A 17,555-nucleotide genomic window follows, 5' to 3' on the forward strand; every position below is an offset into this window, starting at 1 on the left:
TTGTTGTTTCTTTTCTCTTTGATTTATTTATTCACTTTAAATCCCAGTTGAAGCCCATCCCTTTACCCAGTCTAACGCTCATCCTTTTCATGCACTTAGGTTGGTAGTTTAGTCTCTGTGAGCCCCCATGGGCCTAGGTTAGTTGATTCTATTGGTCTTTTTTGTGGGCTTCTTGTTCCTTTTAGTTTCCTCTATCCTTCCCCCAACTCTTCCACAAGATTCCCAGATCTCTCCCTAATGCTTACCTGTGAGTTTCAGCATCATTTTTGATCTCCTACTGGGTGGAGCCTCTCAGGGAAAATTAGCTAGGCTCATGTCTACAAGCATTGCAGAGTGTTATTAATAGTTATAGGGGTTGGCCCTCTCTCTTTGGGGTGGGTCTCAAGTTGGACCAGTCATTGGTTGGACATTTCCTCAAACTCTGCTACATCTTTACCCCTCCCCATCTTGTAGACAGGGTTTGTTTTGGGTCAAAAATTTTGTGGGTGGGTTGGTGTCCCCCCATCTCCACAGGAAGTCTTGTCTAGTTGTAGGGGGTGACCACATCAATGTCCATATCCCCTGCTGCTGGGAGTCTCAGTTAAGGTCACTCCATATCCTCCCAGGACCCTACCCTGTCCCAGGTCTTCAGCTTGTCCCAGAGATTCCTATCTCTTTCCCAGCCCTACCCCCCTCCCCCTGCCCCACACCAGCTTTCCCCTACCTGGTCCCTTCCTTTGTCTCTCCCCAAACCCCATTCCTTTTATACATCTACTTACAATGTCTATTCTATTCCCCCTTCTGAGTGAGATTTAAGCCTCTTCCCTTGGGCTCTCATTAGCTTCTCTTGGGCTTACCTAGCTTCTTTGGATCTGTAGATTATGGTACTTACTATATGGCTAATATCCACTAATAAGTAAGCATAGACCATGTGTGTCTTTCTGGATCTGGCTGGGTCTCATTCAGGATGATCTTTTCTAGGTCTATCCATTTGCCTACAAATTTCATAATTTCCTTGGTTTTAAAATAGCTGTGTAGCATTCCATTGTATAAATGTATCATATTTTCTTTATCCATTCTTTGGTTGATATATATATATAGATTGTTTCCACGTTCCGGCTATTATGCATAAGGCTCCAATAAACATAGGTAAGCAAGAATCCTTGTGATATGATGGAGCATCTTTTGGGTATATGCCCAGGTGTGGTACAGCTGGGTCTTGAGTGAGATCTAGTCTCAATTTTCTAAGAAAGTGCCAAATAAATTTCCAAAGTGGTTGTACAAGTTTGCGCTCCCACTAGCAATGGAAGAATGTTCCCCTTTCTTCACATCCTTGCCAGCATGTGCTGGCCATGCTGCTTTTCTACGATCAAATCTCAGAGTCATTTGGATTTGCATTTTCCTGATAACTAAGGACATTGAGCATTTCTTCAGGTATTTCTCGGCCATTTGATGTTCCTCTCTTGAGAACTCTGTTTAGCTCTGTATCCCATTTTTAAAATGTATTATTTGGTTGGTGGCGTTTAATTTCCTGAATTCTTTATATATTTTGGAATTAGCCCTTTGTCAGATGTAGGGTTGGCGAAGATCTTTTTTTAAGTCTGTAGGCTGTCGCTTTGTTCTGTTGACAATGTCCTTTACCTTATAGAAGCTTTTCAGTTCCATGATGTCCCATTCTCTTAGAGCCTGAGCTATTGGTATTCTGCTCAGGAAGTTATCTATTGTGTCAATGAATTCAAGGCTCTTCCCCACATTTTATTCTAACAGATTTAATGTGTCTGGTTTCATGTTGTGGTCTTTAATCTACTTGGACTTTTGTGCAGGGTGAAATATGGATCTATTTGTATTTTTCTACATGTAGGCATTTTTTTCCATTGTATGGATTTGGCTTATTTGTCAAAAATCAAGTGTACATAGGTGTATGGGTTTATTTCTGGGTCTTTGATTGGATTCCAGTGATCAACTAGCCTATTTCTATGCTAGTACCATGGCATTTTTATTATTGTTGCTCTATAGTACAGCCTGAAATCAGGCATGGAACTTCCTCTGGAAGATCTTTTATTGTACAACATTGTTTTAGCTGTTCTGTTTTTTGTTTCGTTTTGTTTCTCCCATGAAGTTAGGAATTGATATTTCAAGGTCTATAAAGAATTGTGTAGGTATTTTGTTAAGAATTGCATTGACTTGGTAGACTGCTTTTGGTAAGATGGCCATTTTTACTATGTTGATCCTCTGGATCCATGAGCATCAAAGATCTTTCCATCTTTTGATATTTCCTCCAATTTCTTTCTTCAGAGACTCGAAGTTTTTTTTCTTTCATACAAGTTTTCACTTGCTTTGGTTAGCATTATACCAAGATACTTTATATTATTGTGCATAGTCTAAAGAGTGTATTTTCCCTAATTTCTTTCTCAGCCCTTTTGTATATAGGAGGGCTACTGATATTTGAATATATTGCCTTTATTATGTTTATTATGGGCCTTTTATCCCTGATTTCTCCAATACTTTTAACATGAAGGAGTGTTAGATTTTGTCAAAGGCTTTTCAGCATCTACTGAGATGATCATTTTTTTTTCTTTCAGTTTGTTTATATGATGGATTTCATTGAGGATTTTCGTATGTTGAACCATCCCTGCATTCCTGGGATGAAGCCTATTTTAATGGTGGATGATGTTTTTTATGTGTTTTTGAATTTTGTTTGCCAATATTTTATTAAGTATTTTTCCATCAATGTTCCTGAAGAATATTCGTCTAAAGCTCTCTTTCTTGGTTGAATCTTTGTGTGGTTTAGGTAACAGGGTGACTGTAGCTTCATAGAGTTTAGTAATGTTTTCTTCTGTTTCTATTTCTTCTGTTTCTAGTTTGAGGAATATTAGTATTAGCTCTTCTTTGAAGATCTTGAGGAACTCTGTCCTGGAACCATATGGCCCTAGGATATTTTTTGCTTGGGACTATTTTAATGACTTCTTCCATTTCCTTAGTGGTTTTATAGTTTCATGGAGTATAAGCTTTTGAGGAAAGATCCAATTATTCTTTAGATTTTCCTCTGTGTCTGTTGTTATGTGCTCTTTTTCATTTCTGATTTTGTTAATTTGAGTATTATCTCTTTGCTTTTTACTTAGTTTAGTTAGCGGTTTGTTTATCTTGTTACTTTTCGCAAAGAACCAGTTTAGTTTCATTGATTCCTTATATTTTTTCCTTGTTTCTAATGTATTTATTTCAGCCCTGATTTTAATTATTTCTTGCTGTATACTCTTCTTTTGTGTGTTTGTTTCTTTTGTTCCAGAGCTTTCTGGTATCATGTTTATTTGCTAGAATGAGTTCTCTTTAGCTTCTTTATGAAGGCATTTAATGCTATGACCTTTCCTCCTAGGATCATTTTCATTGTGTCCTATAAGTTTGGGTATGCTGTGCCTTCATTTTACTTGAGTTATAGAAAGACTTTGATTTCTTTCTTTATTTCTTCCCTGACTCAATTGTCATTGACTAGAGAGTTCTTTAGTTTCAGTGAGTTTGTAGACCTTCTGCTGTTTCTGTTGCAGTGTCTCAAATTTCCTGGATATTTTGTGTTAGAAATTTTTAGATTTAGCATTTTCTTTGATTGGTGTATCAATTTCTTTTATCTTATCTTCAATGCTTGAGATTCTTTCTTCCATGCCATTTAGTCTGTTGATGATGCTTGTTTCTATACTTCTTCTTCTCTTTCCTATGTTTTCCATCTCCAAGATTGCCTCACTTTGTGTTTTCTTTATTACTTCTTTTTCCACTTTCAGGTGTGGAACAGTTTTATCCATTCCCTTCCCCTGTTTGATTGTATTATTATTTTTTTCTTTAAGTGACCTATTAATTTCTTCACCTCTTTGATTCTATCTTTCCGTATTTCTTTGAGGGATTTATTTACCTCCCTTAAGGGCATTATCATTTTCATAACAACAAATATAATATTGTTTTCTTGTGCTTCAGGTATGATAAGATGTGCAGGGTTTGCTATTGTAGGATAGATGGGTTCTGATGGTTCATGTGGCCTTGGGTTTTGTTGCTGCTGTTCTTACACTGACCGCCAACTTCTGGTTGTCCCTTGTGTTGGCAGGCCTGGTGGTCCCTAATGGTAGTAGGCCTCGGGATTGCAGGTAGAACTGATGATACTGGATGGCAGCAATCCTCTAGTTTTCCTGGGTAGCAGCAGACCTCCTGGGATATAAGGAGAATTGGTAGTCCCCGGTGAATACTGATCTCTGGTGGTCCTTGATGGCTTGTGGTCCCTGGAATTCCAGTTAGAGATGGGGTCTGGAAAATGTGGCTCACCTGAGAGATTGAGCATAGAGCACAGGGCCTGGGGAAGGCTTCACTGCTGCTAAGTTTGTCTGGTTGGCTCCAGCAGGCCAGGGATTGGGGGAAAGTTTCCACTTCATGGTCACTTGTGGCTGCTGGTCTCTGGGTTAGGGTTAGGGTTAGGGGTTATGGTTATGGTTATGGTTATGGTTATGGTTAGGGGTTAGGGGTTAGGGTTAGGGTTAAAATAAGGGTTAGGAGTTAGGGTTAGGGTGAAATGGAGGGAGCACAGAGTGCCTGGTACAGGCTGTGCCACTCTCATTTATATTTTTATTCACCATTCCTTTAATAAAGATTATGTTTTCAGGAAATTCAGATTCTATCTGTACCACTTAGCAACTCATGAATTCATGTGATATGCTGCACTAGTCACATTGTCTGAGAAATAGAACCAGCTTAGATAGCCATCAAGGATAAATAAAGAAAACATGGTACATATATAACAGGGAACTTCATGTATCTGTAAAGAAAAAATGAAATGATATTTGCAGGAAGTTGACGCAAGTGGAATCATTATGTTAAGAGAAACAAAGACAACTAACACTTGTTTTCTCTCATGTGTAGGATCTAAATTTAATATTATATATTGTGTGTATATATAAAAATAGGAATTATAATTTATTTCCTGTTTGGAGACTCTAAGACAAGAATATGAGACCAGCACTGAACCTTTGTCTCTTTCTTCTCCCAGACGGTAAATCATGCATAGGAACACTTACAGTGAACATCGAGGACGTAAACGACAATGCACCAGAGATCATTCAAGACAGTCTTGTCATCTGCAAGCCAAAGATGGGCTATACAGACATTTCAGCTGTGGATCCCGATGAACTTGTCAATGGCCCTCCCTTTCAATTCAAGTTGGAGAACGCTTCTCTGGAACTCAACAGAATCTGGACCCTCAGTCCAGTTAATGGTATTGCAGAAAGATAACGATTCATGTTATTTGAAGCATTGGAGGGGCCACATAGCAATTTACACAAAACATGTTTCCTAAGTTTAGGATGTTAAATCAACCTTTTCCAGTGCATGCATCTGTGTGCACATATACAAGTACATGTACATGTGTAGTGTGTGTGTGTGTGTGTGTGTGTGTGTGTGTGTGTGTGTGTGTTTGTGTGTATGAGTGCACATTCATAGAGGCTAGAAAAGGGTGTTATATTCTTTGGAGCTGGAATTATAGGCTGTTTGAACTGTCCAATATAGGTGATGGGAACTAAACTCTGGCCCTCATGAAGAACAGTATGCCTTCCCAACAACAGGGCTATCTTTCCAGATCCCAATACTGTGTTTTATCATGCTACTATACTTTATATAATGCTGTTCATTCTGACTAGAAACATCACCCTTACTGTGTCTTAGTTTTATTACAAAATAAAATATATGCATTGCTTATTATTGGTCAAATAAGCTGCATACCCCAAGAATATACATAGAGAGGAGTCAGGAAGACACTCCCTCAGCTCAGATGCTCAGCCTCTGAGGACTCTTCCCAGGAATACATGGAGGGTCCTGTGACCTTTTGCATCATGTGTTATAACACCTCACACATTGTATGACTGCTGTTTACGAACTGCCGTTTCTCACAGCATTCTTCATTTTCCCACTTTTAGCACTGAACTCAGCACCTACCAGATAATGACTACTTTAAAAATGATTGCCTAATCAATGTTTTGGTTAAAGAATATCTGTTAAGAAGAAAACAAAAACAAAAACAAACAAAAAAATGACAATACGAAAACAAGAGATTGGGTAGCATCAGGATTTGAAGGTTTTCTCAGGAATGCTGAGTGTTTGGGTATAAGTGTTGGGTGGTGTGATGAGTCTATGTCCCCAGCTGAAGAGATGGAGCTTTGTATTGTTGGTGACAGTGGGGTGTGAATTGAGACGGTGGGAAGGAGGCCAGCTGCATCCAGATGTTTGTCTTACAGAGATGACAGTAGGGCCAGGAGATAACTGGAAGAAGGCAGAGTTGAATGACATAAAAAAAAAACCCAAGGTTGTTGAACTACTAGAAATATATGATATGGCTATAGCTATGGCTTAGTCAGTGGTCAAGGAAAAGGTCAGTGATTTGCACAATCTTTCCTTAGACACTGGTATTGTTGAAGTGTTCCAATATGATCCAAGTACCATTTATAGTCCTGTCGTAAGCTTGCAGGTGCAAGGTGTAGACAATACTCAACAGCTCTCACAGACATTTAAGCTGTAGAAAATTCCAGGCGATTTCCAGGCTCTACTTTATGCTGCTGTGACATCTTATTTGCTCTATTACAAAAGCCCAAGGATGTTATAATTGTCACTGAAAGTCTACAGAGCTTTGGTTAATTGATATTTAATATAATTCAAATAAGCTAACAAGATAATTGTGGGAGGTTGACTATCATAGCTGATAAAGCAAAGTATTATGATACAAACAGCCGTGTTTTTGTGTAATGGAAAGTAGTATAATTAGCTCTGGCATGGAGGTTATTTTTACATACAAGGCATTAATCATATAGGAAGTATTGTGCTTTCTGAAACATAGCCTTTTTTTGAAGGGATAATAGGCAGACAGTAGAAGAAAAATGGCTTAGAACAGGAAAACTGAGAATGTTCTTTGGGTGTGTGCAAGAACTGGTTTTTTAAGAGCACATAAGCTGGAATTAAAGAAAGAAAAACTGACCTCTACATCAAAGGCCAAGATAAAATTCTTATTCTGTATAGATAAGGCAAATGAGATATTGCTAAAATGCTACTAGGTCATTTCAATACTAGATAATAATAATAATAATAATAATAATAATAATAATAATAATAATAATAATTTAATTATTTAATTAATTAAATTTAATTATTTATTTAATTAATTAAATTAAATAATTATTTAATATTATTATTATTATTATTATTTTGGCTATTTGAAGTAGGGCCTCACTATGTATTTCAGGATAGCCTCAAATTCATTGTCTTTCTTCAGCCCCTTTAGTCTCAAGTGCTAGGAACTTATGTGTGCATTCTTTATCTGGATTCAAATGTATTCTTTATGAGTCTCTCTTTGGCCGAATTACAAGGAGGAAACATGTCTAAGGTAATATTAATTTCTGAAACTGTTGAAGGGATCAACAGCAGCCCCTTTGCCTTTTTCTAAATTTGGCTGGTGGTTATTTTTAACAGTAGGAGCAGTGGAATAGATTCCGAGGAAAGGATAGCAATCGGTATAAATAGTATCTATCAGGTTAGGGAGACAGCCCAGTCAGTAACTGTTGGCAGTGCAAGCATGCGGACTGACTTCAGAGCCTAGAACCCACAGAAAAATCAGGGCAGAACAGTGCCAGTTTGTAATCCTAATACTGGTGGTTGAGGAGGAGACTGACTGGTCACCTCGGCTTGGTGGCCAGCCAGACTAGCTTAATCTGCAAGCGCGAAGCAATGAAAACAAGGTGGTAGATCCTGGGGAATGATGCTTCGGGTTGTCATGGGCTCTCTATATTTGAGCCCACGCCTGTGTACACCTCTCCGCACAAAACCGACCAACCAAAATAAAATCGTTTTATTTTCTTAAAGACACAGCTGCCCGCCTATCCTATCGGAAAAATGCTGAAGTTCAAGAATACATCATTCCTGTTACTGTAAAAGACAGAGCAGGGAAATCTGCAACCAAACACTTGAGAGTCAACCTGTGTGACTGTAATCACCCCAGCGAATGCATGGTCAGATCGAGGAGGGCGGGGGTCGCCCTGGGGAAGTGGGCCATCCTTGCCATCTTGCTGGGCATCGCGCTTCTCTTTTGTAAGTACTTTTGTTCAGTGGAAGGTAAAATGCAAAATAACTGATCTGCAGATCAGAAAGGCTCTTGGGAAGTAAATATAGACAAGGTTCCCCCCATCGGGTGTGAGTTCCTTCTACAAGTTGCCTGTGCTCTGTGGCGGCAGAGTTCTGCTTGATTCAGCACTGTTTGAGGGAACATGATCCTTCCTGACACAGGTTTCACAAGACAGAATTCTTAAAAAGGCTTTAGCTTGATCAATTTTGCTTCCTTTTTCTTATTTATAGGGACAACAGTAGTAACCTGCACTGTGTGGGCACAATTAAGTTAATTTATGTGAAAATCTTAGACTAGTAAATACTACATTTCTAACACTCGTTTATTATTTTTCATCTACACAGCAAAATAAATATGTCCTTAATACCTACTAAATTTCAGAATACGGTTCTAAGTAGGATTTAGTGGAAAGCAAAATAGACAAAAACAAATAAAGAAGAACAAAATAGAACCACCCCCTAAACCCTTAATAATCACTAAAGAAAATGTAATTTTGACTAGAGGAAACCAGAATATGGTATGTAGACTCAACCATGCCATCATGTATGTGTAAGGTTATCGGTCTTGGTGGCCACTGATTTCAACAGGTGGTTAGATCATGAGGTCATGACTATGTGACATGATCTGAGGGATTCAGCTGTGTGGCGCACCCAGGGAGACGGGCTTTCAGTTGGAGGAGAAAGTCAAGTTCAAGACTCTATGGTAGGATTCTGTCCGGAGAAGACAAGCGATGGAGTGGAGACTCCTGTGTCTACATAGAAGTGGATGAAGGGAAGAAGGAGGACCAGGAAACACAGCTAGAAGGGGAGGGGAGGGGAGGCACAGCGATCCTTCAAGGGCCAGATGGTATATATCTCCGGGCCATTTGGATCAGCTGAAATCTGTGACAACTGTAAGAAGGCTGTTGTCACTGAGACTATCTTGAAATCTTCATGCTAAAATGTTAATTTCCTGCAATTTTATTCTTGGGTTTTGTTTTTTGTTTGGTTGGTTTTGTTGTTTTTGAGTCCTAAAACTCACTATTTGGACAAGATTATAAATTTCATATCATAAGTTATTCCTATTTTTGCCTTTTTTTTTCAACAATTTATAGGCGTAAAAAATCTTAGATTGTGGACCACAGGAAAACATGTGGTTGACAGGAATTGTAGCCATGGTTTGCAAGTGTGCTAGAGCGTCTTCTGGAACACTGAAATAGCTGTTATTACTGTTGATTTAGTGATCACATTATCATCATCTCCTATTGTTATGCTGTAGGATACAGTCTAAAGAGATAAGATACAAAATGTGCTTAATTATGTTTTTTCCCCTCCAATTGGAAAACTGATCTTTTGGGAATCAGTAAATATTTTTGCTGTTTGACTTAAATAAATGTTAGGAACTTTAAGAACTACAGTTGAACTCATGATTCGAAACACTTTCACATGAAGGTGAGAACTTCTTAGAAAAATTATCAAAACACACATATGATCAAAACACATTTCAAACTGTGCCTATGAGTTTGGAAAGACCAGGATTATGTAAAGGAAGCCACAATTCTTACTGTCCTGTGGCCCAAGGCATAAATAATAAAGGGAGACTGGTTTATTGTATGCTTGGTAAATTATGTTCTTTTCAAAATGTATTTCTTTATTGTATTGTTTGGTAAATTAAGTATGATATTTCAAAAATGTATTTCTTCTTATTTTTACTTAGCGGTACTGCTAACTTTAGTATGTGGAATTGTTACTTCCCAAAAAGGAAAACATTTTCCTGAAGATTTAGCACAGCAAAACTTAATTATATCAAATACAGAAGCACCTGGCGATGACAGGGTGGTAAGTAAATTCTTTAGTGAACAATTATCTATATGGTTTAAACTTCATCACTGTGAAGTTATTTAGGAGTTAATTTGTATTTGTAAATGGCTGGAATCTTGTAAATTTTAAGTCTTTGACCCGTCAGTGTTCCAGAGCTTTGTGAAGTGATGCTTAGTGAACTTCAGAAAACAAAATTACCTTTCTACTCTATTCTTTCCACTTTTTTGGTAGTACTAATTCAGACTTAGTCTTCTATGTTGTGTAACATTCTTTGACCCCACTTCTGTCTGTCTTATTATGATGTAGTGTTCTGCCAATGGATTCACTACCCAGACAGCCAACAACTCCAGCCAGGGCTTCTGCGGCACAATGGGTTCGGGGATGAGAAATGGTGGCCAGGAGACCATAGAGATGATGAAAGGGCACCAGACCCTGGACTCCTGCCGTGTGGCTGGGAACCACCACACCCTGGACTCCTGCAGGGGAGGACACATGGAGACGGACAACTGTAGATACACGTACTCAGAGTGGTACAATTTCACTCAGCCCCGACTTGGTGAAGTGAGTTCCCTTAGATATTTAAAAAAATTTTTTTATTAATTTACTCTTGTTACATCTCAATGGTTATCCCATCCCTTGTATCCTCCCATTCTTCCCTCCCTCCCATTTTCCCCTTATTCCCCTCCCCTATGACTGTTCCTGAGGGGGATTTCCTCCCCTTGTATATGCTCATAGAGAACGATAAGACACTGCTACTCATGCATGTTTCCAGAAACTTCTTTGCCAGTGTTTTATGTGCCTTCTCTTGTCAGTTTTGGTTATTTAAAAATGCTTTGATTTTGTTACAGTATTTAATTTTTAAGTATTTTGATTCCCCTGTCACATTCACCAGGTTTCTAGACTCTTTCAGGAACAAAAAGCTTCTAATATCTGCCCCTACAGATTACGTTTTATGTGTGCATCTATCTTATAAACTCCTTTGATAAGAAAAGAATGTGAAGAAAAATTCTAGTTCCTCAGAAATATCATTTCCCATATCAAATTTGTATTTTGCTATGAAAACATAAGCCTCTGAATGCAGTTTTCATTAACACACTTTCCTTAAGGTATACATTAATTTGTTTTCTTATTTTGATCATTTACTCTATTTCTGGTGAGTGATCGTATGCCTTTGCTTTATTCTGGAAGAGTCCTATTCCACTAAAGCATGTGCATGCGTGCCAAATCTTGTACGTGTGTTTTGTATGTCAGGCCAGGGTAAGGGGTCCTGTTTAAATATTCTTGCTGTTACTACTTCCATGTCTGAATCAGAGGAGACTGGTGTGATTGTGTCGAACACTGCACCCAACACCTTGAGTTCTCTGATGAGCAGAACATAACTGTGAATATTCTACAGGAAGGCTTTTACTTCATGATGACCATATCTTTTTTTTTGTCATATTCAAGTGCTTATATGTTTTATCTTTGAAGATGGCATTCATGGGAGATCATGATACAAAGCTCCAGACCCTTGCTTAAAAACACCCTGTAGTGCTGGTAAAGGGAGGAGATGGCAGCAAGGTGAAGGGTTAGACACTTAGTAGCAGCTAGCCACCAGCTGAGGGGTAGGGGAGGACAGATCTGCACAGAGGACCTTGATGATTGGAAGACAGGCCGGTGGGAAGATCACTGAGGGGAAGCATGGGTGGTCAAAGGCTTGGCCACTTCAGAACAAAAGTGTAGTTTCTGCTGTATGAGTTAAGCCGATGCTTTTGATGTCAGTGATTTCCTGGGGATGTATCCCTGGCTGTTGGGTAGTTTGGAATCCCGTGGCTTTTTTTTTAAAATGTACTTCATCATTGCATGTGATGGAAGTTTATTTTCTATTCATTGTATCATTACCTCTCGATGGGCATGAGAAAAATGCCTTCATACACTGGTATTTCCATCATTAGTTCCCTGAAATAGCAAAGTGGTATTGGAGGAGTGTGCAACTAAATGTAGCTCAAGTCAGTAAACTAGAGTTACTTCAGACTAGGACCATTTCATGTCCATGTACAGATTCCAAGTGCTGGGCATATTGTCTTCATTTTGTGAATTGACCTCAACTACAGACATAACATTTGGGGATGCATATTTCATCATGACTTAAATGTACTTCAATAGAAATTTCTAGACCTACTTTTTATTTTTATGCATTACTAAAATGCAAACTATACTGATTCATGATATGGCTGTAATATAGACCAATCATGTGCAATTTTTGTGTGTAGGACTTCATTAGAGGACACACTGGTTAAAAATTAAACATAAAAGGTAAATAAAATAAAATTTCTGTTCACGTGTTGAAGTTGTTTTAAAAATAATACAATCCTCTTTTTTGGACCTTACAGAAACTGCATGTGTGTAATCAGAACGAAGACCACATCCCATCCCAAGATTACGTCCTCACCTACAACTACGAAGGCAGGGGGTCTCCAGCGGGCTCTGTGGGCTGCTGCAGTGGAAAGCAGGAAGAAGAGGCACTCGACTTTTTAAACAACTTGGAACCCAAATTCCTTACATTGGCAGAGACATGCACAAAGAGATAATTCCACTGGGCTACAATTAGACATGGCCTTAGCGGACATTCTAGAAGTCTGAAACAATGATACTGTAAAACCGAGTCATTACTGAAACCAATGGTCTTGAGTTATTCTGGCTTGACTTGTGATACGCTGATTTTAGTCTAGTGCGAAATTGACCCATTATGCGGAGAAACTGTTCCGGGCTGGCTGTGTGCTGTGTGTGACTCTCCTGTGATGCTGAGCAGGGCAGTAAGCTGCATCTACTAGTCTGTCAGTGAGTGGGTCAGGACCCTTGCAATATGCAGCGCATATATCTCCACTGAGTGCTACTAAGATACAATCACATGGTGAGTCAAGGAGGGTGTGCTCATGTGATGAGCTTCTCTACATTTTACAGGCGGCCTCCTGCCAATTTGTATTTTTAAAGCCACTTGATGCTGACCGCTTTTCAAAATGCACAAGTGTTAAAACAGAAGTATAAAAGCTCAAGCTGCCGTGCTAGAGTTAGGTACGGTCTTTAAGAGGCCTGCCCCACCCGGCAGATCTTTTCCTAACAAATAAATTGTGTAAAATATTAGTCTAAAAATAGTTAAGGTGTATCAGCATCCCATCACTACACAGCCCTTCTAAGGATGGTTTAGGAAACAAACAAAGCATTAAGGAAGAAATGTTTCAGGACAGAAATAATGAGTGCTGAATTACATTCAAGCTTTTGCAAAGGTGAAGATCCAGGACCTGCCTCCTTCCGACTGCGCTATCAAATACTTTATTGTGCTTTGGTAACAAAATTTGGTAAGCTAGCCTATTGAGTAGCAATTTCCTATTCCAGCACAGCCTGAAACCTTTGTTTCACATCAGAGCTGTGTTTAAAGTACAATGGGGGGTGGAGGGAGGCGAGAAAAGAGGAAAATAGCAACAACATTGAAAATTAGGCTGCCTGCAGTTTAACTTACAACAGGAAATTGGGGTCTTAAAGGGGCAGACTTCCTCCAGCGCGGTTCCTGTGGGCTGTGTGACACCTGAAGGTGTCAGCTCATGTTTGCTTGTGTAACTTGTTTAAATTTAGAAACATATATTCTAGCTTTCGTGGGAAAGAATGAGACAGCCACAGGGAAGAGTGCATTCACTTGGCAGGACACGTAAAGATTTGTACATCCAAACACTAGACTCCAACTACGGGATCCGCCCCTCTACCCTCTACACTGCTTCCTAGTGGGCAGTTTACGGAAGTGAAGTGGGTTTTTTGGGATGTAGTGTTGACTGCCACTGAAGTTACATCCTCCACCACCTTTTTCCCCCTACTTTTCTCTCTCTTTTCCTCTTCTTTTATTTTTATTATTACTTTTTTTTTTAATAACAGGGGCGGGTTATCTCTATATATTGGTTTGCGTCAAACTTATAATCCTCCTGCCGTAGCCTCTGAATTCTAGAATTAGAGGGAGCTGCCACACTCTGTTTGATGCAGGCTTTGGGCTTTAAGTTGGATCCCTCATGGTGCTGGGACAAAGTGTTGCCACCCTCAGAGGCACACAATCATGGCCTCTTACCCGCACTCCAACCATAGCTGTAGCTTTCGTTTCCAGCACCCACGCACACACTATACGAAAAGAGCTCCATTGAGATGTAATAAGAATAAATTAATAAAAGAAAAAAAAAAAGAAAAAAAAACCGAAAAGAGCTCCCGCACCATTTTAGAACCCCACCCCGCCTCGATTCCTTTTCCCATCTCTCACAGCTGCTTGAAAGGCCCCGAGCAGATTCACCCAGGTAGCAAGTCTTCCAGAAACCTCATCATCTTTCAGTGTAATTTAATTTTTCTAAAAACACCAGTTTGCTCTGTTGGGGGGAATTCATCATGAAAGAAGAAATGGGAATTTCGGATCTTTGAAAGAAAGAGATCAAACTGTTCTTTAGGGAGGTCAAGACGATGGAACGCTTTTGGGTCTTCGGAGACAAACAAGCAGACCCTTCTAGAAAGTCAAGGAGTGAAGCCAACAGGGCTGTGAGCCTCGGAGAAGGCCATGTGATATGCTGTTTGCATTTTTTTACTCTTTGTTCTTGCTTTTAAGCCACTACACCTGCCCTTTAGTTTGGTGAAGTATTGGGTAGGATATTTTTAAGATCTCTTGTTATTTGGAATATTTTGAAACCAGGAAAGAGGGCAGAGATGGGAGACTCAGCTTAGTCAGCAGAATGTTTGGCTGGTATGAGCAAAGCCCAGGCTTTGATTGCAAGCACTGCATAAAACAGGCATCGTGGCACATGCCGTCTTCCCAGCCGGGGCTGGAGGATTGAGGGAGTTCTAGGTTCTTTATTGCTTGAGGCTAGCTTGGGCTACATGTGGTGAGTCTGAGGACAGGCAGAACTGTTATGCTGAACAAACATGGTCTCTACAAGAAAGCTCCTCTCCTTTCTCCGTTGATGTGATGGTCTTCAGCTACATGTGTATCTAAGATTCTGATTTGCTTTTGCGTTTTTCATGTTTACATTTTTATTTTCTTGGTAGAATTTTGAAATTGTCATTTTTTTTTTGTTCACAACATCATATAATATTCTTTTCTCAAATGTATGAGGTGAAGATTGTGCTATTTTAGTATGTAAGAAAAACAGCTCTCTCTCTCTCTCTTTTTTTAACACTTTTATTCCTTCCCACCCAAGCCCAGGTTTTCATGTAAATGTACATACCATTTTTCTTACATTTATAAGGAAGCAGTTAACTGTCTAAAGAATAGTTGGAGTTTATTTTTCAATATCTTAAACAACTTTAATGTGACAGTTAAATTGCTTCTGAAACTTGTCAAATAAATAAGCATTGAATGTGTAAAATAATGCTTCCTGATAAAGAATGCAATAAATTGATGCTAAGCTGGCTTCCTGTCTTTGCTGAGTGTGGAGACTAAAGGATCAAAGGTGATGACACAGCAACTGTGAAACACTGAGTTTCCGACTAGCAAGAAGATTAAGACTCCGCAGCACCTTTCTTGCACAGTGGAGATTATTCTATAGAACGGGTCACTGGCCAACTGTCAACATCATCAGTACATACCAGGGACCAAGATGCATTTTTGAGGCAGACCTGTCCAGAGGAGTTCATCTGGAAAAATTCATAATGTGGCTGTGATTGCAGTGATGACAAGATATATTAGATACTGACTTACATTCACAATTTTAGATGCACCAAGATAGGAAAGATGTTTTCTTCAAGGCTGCTAAATACAAATAGCCAAAACACTAAGACTGTAACATTTATATAATTCCTGACTGTTTCGTGGTTCTTGTAGTTTAATTGTATATATGTGTAATAATATAAATGTATATGTAAAATTTTTTTTAAGCTTAGCTCTAAACGAAGTCAAGTAGGATACATTTTTCGAATATTTAGTTGCTTGTGTTAGCTACATTTTCCCCTACAGATTCTACACAGCTCACCCCCCTTTCCACAGGGAATGGTCTCTGTCTACAGTAGTGTGTACGGGAGTGTGGGAGTGTGGTGCCAGGTCATTGTGCAGCACAGCCTGATTCCTGACTCCTGCTTGGCACAAAAGAAGCTTGAAAGCTGGTGGATACTTTGTATGTAACTGTTACCAGTTACATGGATACATACTTTCTTAAAGGTCATTGGGTATGATTTTTAAGTGTTAAGTGAAATACACTTCACCATATTCAAATTAAACATTAATAGAGATGTAAAAAATTTTTTTCTAAATGATTAAAAAAAAAAAGAACTTGAAACTGGGGACCAGTGATTGGTCTTAATGGCTGAGCCATAGCACGAGCCTCCTTTATCTTTTGGTATAGATGTTTAGTAAAGGAGAGTAAAGGGGTATATTTCTGTGACATACACAGAACACACTGACATTCATTTGACCCCGCACAAAGAAGCCATTATAAACTAGGAATGTGAGAGGCAAGCTGTTTCCCCGTACATTTTTTTGGTTTGGTTTCTGGTGAGGTGAGTTCCTCTTGAGTCCTCCAGGCAGGAGGGGCTGGGGCGCTGTCTTTACATGTGCCTCCCTCTTTCCACAGTTTCTTTTCAAGTATCTGCAAGGCAGTGTGGGGCACGCCCTTAAGTGACTCAGACCTTTCCTGTTCTCAAGAACCAGACAGGAAGAGCACACTACTGGGGCTACGCAGCAGAAACTTCATCTACTTCGGGACCCCAGATGCTGAACTTCAGCAGAGAAACCTGCAACCTCCCTCATTTACCATCATTGTCTCCTGTGGGGAGAAAGTATCTTTGTCTAAGATATTCTCTCTCTCTCTCTCTCTCTCTCTCTCTCTCTCTCTCTCTCTCTCTCCCCCCCCCCCCCGCCCTCTCTCTCTCTCTCTTTCTCTCTCTCTCTCTCTCTCTCTCTCTCTCTCTCTCTCTCTCTCTCTCTCTCTCTGTGTGTGTGTGTGTGTGTGTGTGTGTGTACCCAGACATCAGGTTCCTGGGGCTGGAGTGGGTTGTGAGGTGGGTATGCCCATCTGTCAGTTCTCTTAGGCACTATTTTCACCAGCCTATACAGATAGATACAATATGATCCTATGAGGAATATCTTGCTCTTTATGTAGATGTTTTACTACTTTTCTTCCATAATGCTTTATATTAAATGTGCCGTGTGCTATAAATATATGCACATTATTAGTTCTGTTAAAATATTGATTTCAACTTTATCCTTAATGATTCATATTCTTTTATGTGATCTTGACTTACTGGTTAGAGACTTACATTATAGTGGAAATTATGCTTGTGAACCATGCAGGCTCCTGTGATATCATGTGCTGTGCTGGAAGCCTAGGGCAATCTTATGAACTATTCCAGTTACTCAGAATTTGTTTTTTTTTTTCATATGAATCATCATAGAGAAGTTAAAGCAGACATACAATAACATAAGCTTATTTGAGGAAATGCCAAACGAAAATGGCCCAAGCATACCAGACCCACCTAGCAAGAGAAAGCACAGGAAGGAAACAAGGATGCATTTTTTTTTGCATCAGTCTGGTTTAGTAACATTCTTGCCCTGTGATTATAACTTAGTGAAGAGCACAGTGCATCTAAGCCACAGTCAGATTCACATTTTAGAGTTGAGAGTGAATATACCTAATTCACTC

General features: G+C 39.3%; 1 protein-coding gene across 1 annotated transcript in view; it reads left to right on the top strand.

Annotated features, from left to right (window-relative positions):
- DSC3 (desmocollin 3) overlaps window positions 1–15,332 on the top strand; it is a 42,425-nt gene extending 27,093 nt beyond the window's left edge. The window contains exons 12-16 of the mRNA XM_084780087.1: window positions 5,003–5,227; window positions 7,858–8,082; window positions 9,812–9,933; window positions 10,222–10,476; window positions 12,288–15,332. Coding sequence (XP_084636213.1) covers window positions 5,003–5,227; window positions 7,858–8,082; window positions 9,812–9,933; window positions 10,222–10,476; window positions 12,288–12,485 — 1,025 coding nt within the window. The 3' untranslated portion in view covers window positions 12,486–15,332. The remainder of the gene's footprint in view (window positions 1–5,002; window positions 5,228–7,857; window positions 8,083–9,811; window positions 9,934–10,221; window positions 10,477–12,287) is intronic.
- The last annotated feature ends 2,223 nt before the right edge of the window (window positions 15,333–17,555 follow it).

This window comes from Acomys minous (assembly GCF_964271855.1).
Source record: "Acomys minous genome assembly, chromosome: 4".
In the NCBI taxonomy this organism is placed as follows: Eukaryota; Metazoa; Chordata; class Mammalia; order Rodentia; family Muridae; genus Acomys; species Acomys minous.